The 9,219-nt window shown below is 43.7% G+C and overlaps 1 protein-coding gene across 2 annotated transcripts; it reads left to right on the forward strand.

Annotated features, from left to right (window-relative positions):
• The first annotated feature begins 3,221 nt into the window (after positions 1-3,221).
• Positions 3,222-7,596, forward strand: LOC124140232 (G-protein coupled receptor 161-like). Of its 2 annotated transcripts, none has more exons than XM_046507678.2 (2): positions 3,222-3,381; positions 5,273-7,596. In XM_046507678.2, exon 2 carries the CDS (start codon positions 5,815-5,817, stop codon positions 7,000-7,002), a length of 1,188 nt encoding a protein of 395 aa, XP_046363634.2. In that variant the 5' UTR covers positions 3,222-3,381; positions 5,273-5,814; the 3' UTR covers positions 7,003-7,596. The 2 variants fall into 2 exon arrangements, with proteins under 2 accessions (XP_046363634.2, XP_046363635.2); XM_046507679.2 differs by having other exon boundaries at positions 5,276-7,596.
• The last annotated feature ends 1,623 nt before the right edge of the window (positions 7,597-9,219 follow it).

The raw sequence follows: 9,219 nt of genomic DNA on the forward strand, positions 1-9,219 counted from the left end.
TCCCTGATGGGGTAACTAGGTTAATGGGCGATATGATAGCCAATCCAATAAGCCGATAAACTAGGTTACTATATCCACGTTTTTATCTATGTTTTTGCATAAACAGGGAGAATACGGAGCAAAGATCGACCCTATCCCTTCGGATGTATAAACATTAATAATACAACCCTGTTATCCCCAGCAGGTGTTCAATGTTAGACATTCCAAGATATGTTAAATGCTACCATTCAGCGTAAAAAGTACTAAATGAAAAGTTCATTGTGCTTCATTAAATTACTGATTCATTAATTATTCACAGACTATCTTCGGCCATTTGTCTTCAATTAGCTACAGTAAACTACGGTTATAACGAACTCAAAGGGATCACTAATTTCTGTTCGTTATAACCGTAGTTCGTTATAAGCATTTATACAGCATATATACAACAAATGGCAGGGACCAAAAATAAATACGTTTTATCCGTCTGTTCGGGATAAGCGTGTTCGTTATAAACGTAGTTTACTGTACAGTGAAAGTGGGTGAGTGAGTAGAGTTTTACGCACGCTACGCCATTTATCGCAATCTCCCAGCAATATCACGAAATAGGAAATTAACGTGTAATCGGAGGTACATATGGCACACGCTTGAAATAAAAGTATCATTCAGACGCCAACGAACATTTTTACGCAATTCATGAAAAAATAATAATCGAGTGAGTGACGCAATGAGGTAATTAGTATGTTTATTGTTTTACGCCGCAATCAGCAATATTCCAGCTATATGGCGGCGGTCTGTAAATAATCGAGTCTGGACAAGACAAGCCAGTGATTAATATCATAAGCATCGATCTACGCAATTGGGATATGATGACATGCATCAACCAAGTCAGCGAGCCTGACCACCCGAGCCTAGCCGCCTCTTGCGACAAGCATAGTCGCCTTTTACTGCAAGCATGGGTATCCGAAAACCTATTCCCTACCAGGATCTTCACGGGTCGAGGCAGTTAGTAACAGAGTTGAGGAGAACTTGGGTTTAAGGTCGCGTTCAAGATTATTGCACTTAGATAAATTTATAGGGACGTGCATACATGATATTGGCTGTTTGTACCAGTCCGGTCGTCTGCCGTTTTTAGTGCCAGCCAAGACTAATGCTTATTTAAACTTTATAATTTTAATAGAAAGAACAACCTACATTTAAATTGAAAAGGAGCCCCAGTGTGGAAAATTTAGATTTGCGTCATTTGGGGCTAAAGTATTACAGTACGGTCCGGGCGGTAAGGTAAATAATGTGGTTCATGGATTTGGACAGTCCTACGCCATGAGTGTGGAATGACTGGCCCAGTCGTCTAAGGCGCCGCGATTCGCTGTGCAGAGTTGCGTCCCCTGGACACGCCAGAAAACTATGATTGTGGGTTCGAATCCCGGTTCACCCCAATTATGTTTCTAGGTTTGTCAGCACCATACCCGTGCTCGTGGGTTTCACCGAAGTGGTAAACGTCTGAGGCCTGCATCATTTCGGGCTTTCCTCCCACATTAAGCTGACACGCCGTGTATAACTGGAATAATGTTAAAAGCGGCATTAAACCCAACTCACTCACTTATGTATTGTGTAACGAAAGATTTCATAGACTATATGTTCGTCTAGGATTGTGAGACAGATTAGTGCAAGGCCGCTGAGATAGCATGCAGCATTTTAACACGAATACTCCACTCGGGCACATTGTATTGACTTCGACCCGACCAGTCTTTGTTTTTATCCCGTCATAATGTTGACACCAGGCAGGATAACAACAAGTACATATGCGGATGACACACAGCTAGTATTATCTACCTGGGAGATATACATTGTTATCAACTCCTAAAGGTATAGAGAATCTCACTCCAGTATCTTCCGAGATGAAATATGTTCGGACGAGTTGATAACAGTTACAAATATCCGAGGCATGCTGAGGACGTATACTTTTATCAACGAGTCAGGATATATTGGAGATTGCAAGACCGATAACTCCCGTAGAAGCCAGTTTTGGATGATACATATTTGACATAAAAAGACACTCAGGTGTGATTCTCTATTTATATCTCTATCATGAAAATATCTCATTTTCTGGAATGGATAAATATTTAGTTGATTAAATGTAACAAAATATAATACACTCCATAGTCTACATCAGTAAGAAGACCCGTGAAGATCCGGGTAAGAACTGGTCTTCAGCAACCGATGTTTGTCGTATGAGGCGACTAGCGGGATCGGGTGGTCAGGCTCGCTGACTTGGTTGATACATGTAGCAATGTAAAAGTTACGATTTTTAAGTGATTTTAAAACTCAGGATTCGAAGCTGTGTTTTGTGCCACATTCAAGACTTGAAATAGGTCAGTGCTAAGAATGGTTTAGTTACAATATAACTGTATGGTGATTGATGCTTTTTTATCTTCGTGTACTTTCCTTTTAGATAATTCCCACAATTTCGTTTGAATTTCGGTTTTCGGTTGAACTTGCTATTAATAGCCGAGCTGACATGTTTAAATTGTCAAATGTTTGGTCAAGGTCGTCAAAGCATTGTGACTGTACGTTAGGCTTTTGGTTTCACATTGTAAGTTTTGACCATCTTGAATAGGTATTCTGCAATAAAGAACCCTTTTTCTACTTTTTTTCTAACCCGCCCGTCCCTCTCTGAGGAAACCTTGGAGATGAGAAACACACAAAGTAAGGACGCCCTTACGCTCACTTGAGTACATTCAAAATTCGTACTTTAAGTACAATCAAACTGTTTACTTTGAGTACAATCAAAATGTTTACTTTGAGTACAATCAAACTGTTTACTTTGAGCACAATCAAACTGTTTACTTTGACTACAATCATTACCTTACTTTTCGTACAATAATATGGCATTCCCCTTATTCCCCTTGACACACACACACACACACACACACACACACACATATATATATATATATAAAATAAAATAATAAAGTCCACGTTAGTCCATCATCTTTATATCAATTTCATACACAGTACTTTCGCTGTCTATTTATGATGTATGATATATATGATTTATCGTCAATGCTTACACCTCATGCAAACGCTCTGAAACTGTTACATCAAGCCTATGGAACAGTTACGTCAATTACAGAGTCAGGCTACTCTAGAGGCAGGCTCTTCTTCCGCCCGTCATGACCTGGGGTGTCCCGCCCCTCCCGACCCCAGGATACCGCTGACCTATTTTGGCGGGAGAACGACTCACTCAGCCGGGAGTGTGAATCTATTTATAGCAACATTTCGGCGTGGAACGCGTTGTACGTAAACACGAACACCGAAGTGCAAACAATAGCAGCTGTAGATGGGTAGCCATCTCACTTGTGCAGAAGAAGCACGTGGCGGTCAGTCTTCCCTGAAACACCCAAGGTGAGTCCTCTGTGGATGGCGTAGGGTATTTCCAAAACAGGCTATGCTAAGGGATGTACGGTTTGGGAGTCGGGAATGCGAAGCTACCACGCGCAGGGTAAACACGAGCGTCGATAGTGGATAGATAGACTCGGATGCTTGAGCCGACACAGGGATAGTCTGGATATTCACAAAGGATAGTACCCACGGACAGCCGATGCAATGGATGGATCGTTTGTAGTTACCATAAACACTACTCCTAGATACTTGTATGTTGATGCGTGTGAATCTGGTTTAACTGAGAATAAGTGAATTTGAAAACATTCTTGTCGAGACGCTGTTGGGTACATGTTCAAAGATATTGTCCTCGGACCTGATGCTAAGGGTATATAGTTACCTTAAACACTACTCCCAGATATTAATGTCACTGTGTGAGTGAATATATGGCTTAACGCTGTATCAGTGAATTCTACCCTTTCGTACCTGATGCTCCTGGGGTAGCTTCCGTGAACAGTGAACAAAGCGGTTTCAAATTTGCAAATCGTTTGTTTGTTTGTTGTTTAACGCCGCACTCAGCAATATTCCAGCTATATGACGTCGATTTGTTAATAATCGATTCTGGACCAGATATTCAGTGATTGATACCATGAGCATCGATCCACGCAATTAGGATACGATGGCATGCATCAACCAAGTCAACGAGCCTGACCACCTGATCCCGTTAGTCGCCTCTTACGACAAGCATAGTGGTCTCTTACAGCAAGCATGGGTTGCTGGAGACCTATTCTAACAACGACTATCGTAAAACTATATTAAAGTATGGGAGTGACGATCATTTTAGCGTACAGATCGCTGTGTGGAACGTTGCCTTGGTCCAATGTGCCAACTGCTTGTCAACAATGTCGTTACAACAAACTTGAGGATTAGATGGTTAATGTGTGTTTGTTGTTTGCTTGTTGTTTTACGCCGCACTCAGTTATTCCAGACAATCCAGCGACTGACATCATGAGCATCGATCTATGCAATTGCGATCTATGCAATTGGGATTCGATGACATGCATCAACCAAGTCAGCGAGCCTGACCACCCGATCCCGTTAGTCGCCTCTTACGACAAGCATGGGTTGCTGAAGACCTAACCCAACACTTCACAGGACGGTTAGGATGTGAAATGGCGATTTGTGAGTTGAGGTGAAATGGGGTTTAACAGCACTTTCAAAGTTATTGCACTCATACAGCTAAGTGCATGGCTGTGTGTGTGTGTGTGTGTGTGTGTGTGTGTGTGTGTGTGTGTGTGTATGTGTGTTTTGCAGGTGGTGGTGGGGTGGGGGGTTGTGGGGGTGGGGGTGGGGGTGGGGGGGTGGGGGGGGGTGGGGGTGGGGGTGTGGTGTGTGATGCTTGTACTAGCCCGGTTTGCCGGTTTTATAGTGCCAGCCCACTCAGACACAGAAGACTGACTTCGAGCCGACAGTGTTATCCCCATAATGCGAAGTGATGCAGATCTCATACGTTACCACTTTGTCGGGGCGGACCGGGATTGGAACCACAATGAGAGGTTTCTGGTATGCCCTCTGAGAAAGAAAGCGCAGGGAACATATTGGATTATGTCTGTTTGTTTGTTTGTTGTTTAACGCCGCACTCAGCAATATTCCAGCTATATGAAGGCGGTCTGTAAATAATCGAGTCTGGACCAGACAATCCAGTGATTGACATCATAAGCATTGGGATCGATGACATGCATAAACCAAGTCAGCGAGCCTGACCACCCGATCCCGTTAGTCGTCTTTTACGACAAGCATAGTCGCCTTCTACGGCAAGCATGGGTTGCTGAAGACCTATTCTACCCCGGATCTTCACGGTTTTTTTTTGGCTTATGGCTTAATATGTACTTTAAACATGTTTTTCTTATTTCAGAAGAGATGGCGCTGGTCATGCCAGACACTGGAGGATGAACAGTTCACTCGTCTGTGAAGATTGGCCGTGCCATCAAGTGTTTCGACTCTGGACCTTGTCTCACAGGGGTGTTGATACACAACACGATTCTGTCAAAGGATACGAATTGAACGAAAACGAAAAAATCACTATCCAAGGATTCATCGATTCTCGTGTACGCAAAGCAGCCCACCTCAAACTATTGCAGTGACAATGACGGCTAATCCAACCACGGCTACAGGAAACAGCATCAAACCCTTCGCTATCCGAATCATCGTCAAACCTAAGGTCGAACATAACGTCAAACTCAACGTCATTTGTAACAGGACCTGCATAAACAGTGTGTATGTTAAGGCTTTGTCAATATTTTGATAATGAGATGTTTAAGAGATATTCAGTCGCAGGAAGACGAGGAGACGTGTTCCATAATGTGATATATACACTTCGGTCTTGCCGTGAAGAAGAGCAGGAGGAAAGATCCAACTGAGTTATTCCGAACTGGAAAGGTTTTTGACAAATGAACAATGAAACGAAACGTGACAAAATGCCTGACGTCTTGTGTGACACCGACTGTAACCCCGGTGTCCATGCCGACAATGGCGGCCGGAATGTGCATTGTTTTTCTCACCAGCCTTGTCGCCAACTGTCTTGTAATTGTCGTGTTTATCCTGAGACCCACACTGCTGTCCCTATCCAACAAAATTGTTCTAAACCTCATTCTGTGCAATATTCTCACAACAATCCTCATCATGCCTGGGGTAATCATCACCATGGCAACAGGATCGTGGTTGCTGGGAGACGTGTGGTGCCAGGTGTCAGGGTTTCTTCTGAATGTTCTGTTTGGTGCCAGCAACCTGACCCTATTGACGGTGAGCGTTGACCGTTACTTCGCCATCGTGTCTCCCCTTCACTACAAGCTCCGCGTCACCCCCTCGCGGTGCACCGCCGCCCTGATGGCGGTGTGGATGCTGTCAGTGTGCGTGTCGGTGCCCCCGCTCCTGGGGTGGAGCCACATAAGCTTCCAGGACCATATGATGCTCTGCACCGTCCAGTGGTCCGGTCCAAAGGTTGTGGACCGGTACTACGTTGGGTGTATAACCTTACTGTTCTTCCTCGTGCCCCTGACGGTCATGTTATGGACGTATGTTGTCATCTTCTGTGCCGCTAGGGGAAACAGTCAACGCACGCGGCGGAACAGCGTCCTACCAGCGCCGACGGAGGACGAGAGTTCTATGCGAATGGAGCGTCGGGGAAGCGGCTCTGTGTCGACACTTCGTCGTCTGAGTTCCGGCACCATCCGGCTTGGGCAGCAGCTGGCCCAGAAACAGGGCTGGAAGGCGGCGGTGACCAGCTTCATCGTGCTGCTGTCCTTCCTGGTTTGCTGGCTGCCCTATGTGTGTGTGATAGTCCTAGAGGCGGCCAGGAGTCCAGCGACCGTGAGCAGGTACGCGGGGACGATCAGCATCCTCCTAGCTGCCATCAGCTGCACCGCGAACCCGCTCGTTTACGTGTTCCGGAGCCGGACCACCCGGACTGTGTTGACGCAGTTTATAGAGAGACAGACGGTTGTCCAGGACATTGCAGGCCAGGTGGAAAGTAGACGACATTCCGATGTGTCAGACATTGCCTCATCCTCCTTAACACTGGCTCGTACAGCGCCACCGGTGTCACAGTCCTCCACACTCACTCTCCCTGGAACTTCCACGACGTGATGATATTGGCAATATTGGTAGGTCCCGTTGTTGATATTGGTCATATGTCCCGTTAGGGATCGACCATTTGATATTCGGGAGGGGGAGAAGGAAGCTGGGACTTTGTATGGAGATTCTTTTGTTCAGCTACAGCTGCAAAACCTGATATATTTTATTTAGGATGTATGAACCTAAAATCATTTTTTATAAACACCTTGCAACAATGTATTTTTTGTGGCAGACATTTTTTTCCTTTCAACAATCTGAAGCATAATTATTTTTTAAAACATTTTCTTGGACTATATATTTTTCAATACACCCAGGGTATCAAATGGACGGTCCCTCACTAGTGTTCTCATTGGCCGTTTGTCCCGCTAATAGTGTTTCTATTGACCATTTACTTGTGTTGATATTGGCTATGTGTCCCATTACCAGTCTTGTTATTGGCCATGTTTCCCATTACTAATGTTGATATTAACCATTATCTAGTGTTTATGCTGGCCATGTTTCCGATTATTAGTGTTGATATTGATGATGTTTCCTTCCCATTACTCGTGTTCATATTGATCATGTTTCCCATTATTAGTGTTGGTATTGATCATGTTTCCTTCCTATTGTAAGTGTGCATATTGATCATGTTTCCCATTGTTAGTGTGCATATTGATCATGTTTCCTTCCCATTATTAGTGTTGATATTGATCATGTTTCCTTTCCATTAATAGTGTTTTTATTGATCAGGTCTCCTTCCAATAAAAAGTGTTGATATTGATCATGTTTCCTTCCCATTATAAGTGTTGATACTGGCCATGTTTACTTCCTATTATTAGTGTTGATATTGATCATGTTTCCTTCCTATGATTAGTGTTGATATTGATCATGTTTCTTCCTGTTTTTAGTGTTGATACTGGTCATGTGTCTCATTATTAGTGTTGATATTGATCATGTTTCTTTCCCATAATTAGTGTTGATATTGGCCACGTGTCATATCTGCATTATGCTCTGCGCAAGACGGTACAAAGAATTACTCCATTCCAACTGCAGTTATTTACCAAAAATGTCCCTCCGTGTGTGTTAGGAGGTTGTATATGGACAGTACAATCTGTTAGCCTTAACCATGTATACCCTATCAGAGGTGTAGATATTGACCAGATGTCCCAAGATGGGTGCTGATGTTTGCCATATTCTCCGTCCCAGATGTCAAGGGGTTAAGTTATGTGAAACTGGGAAGACATTAAAACTGTATCGTGTGCTCGTGAACAAAAACAATAAAAGTTAATAAAAGTGAAACTTCTCTCAAAAGCACGTGTCTTGTGTTAAATCACCATACCTTCCGCCGCACCTGAGTTGCCCAGCTAGCCTCCAGGATCGACATATTGCAGTGTAAAGAACATAGTTTGGCAACTGTCATGACGAAACAGAAGCTTTACATCCGTCCCCAGTTACAAGGCACCTGCATTATTAATCAGTTATTCTTCTCTCACATTTACGCACCCAACCCATCAGTTGCCGTACCATCTAAAGTACCCATTGAGGAAGTACTGTCACTGTACATGGTCTGAAACCCAGCTGATCCACACATGCTTTAGGCAGTGACGTTTGTTTGCAGTAAATGGATATGGAGGACCTGGTGGACCTAGAAGGGATGGAGTCGGATGTCTTAGAGGGTACCTGATGGACCTAGAAGAGGTGGAGTCGGGTGTCCCAGCTGACGTAGAAGGGGTGGAGTCGGGTGGCTTAGAGAGTACCTGATGGACGTAGAAGGGGCGGAGTCGGGTGTCTTAGAGAATACTAAGATGGTAGTTTGAAGATATATCCCTATAAACTTAACTTACGTAAACATATATTGGTTATGCAGTGGCTAAGTCGTCTAAAATGCCGCAAATTTGCTTTAAGTTTCGTCACTTCGTCGTGTCAGGATTCGACGATCGCGGATTCTAGTCTCAGATTCGCCCCGAATATAATACTGGGTTTGTCAGCAGTATACCGTGCACGTGGATTTCATCAATGGTCAATGAATTCCGTAATGTTCACCCGCATTAAACTGACAACCCGTCATCCTACCAAACTAACGTCTGCAACATTACTGACGCGGTCGTTTATTTTAAAAAGAGGAAAAATGTATTGTTTTTACTTTAAAGATATTTGATGAAAACAAACTTGTTTCATATACTACAGTTTCTTAATATTGATGAAGCTTGGAAAAATATTGTAGGTATGTCACAAGTCATTCTGCATCAT

This window comes from Haliotis rufescens, unplaced genomic scaffold, assembly GCF_023055435.1.
Source record: "Haliotis rufescens isolate VD_foot unplaced genomic scaffold, xgHalRufe1.0.p SCAF_15, whole genome shotgun sequence".
NCBI classification, from domain to species: domain Eukaryota; kingdom Metazoa; phylum Mollusca; class Gastropoda; order Lepetellida; family Haliotidae; genus Haliotis; species Haliotis rufescens.

Excerpts from the sequence above, each read along its gene's own strand:
- LOC124140232 (XM_046507678.2), top strand. The coding sequence starts at position 5,815 with ATGAAACGAAACGTGACAAAATGCCTGACGTCTTGTGTGACACCGACT.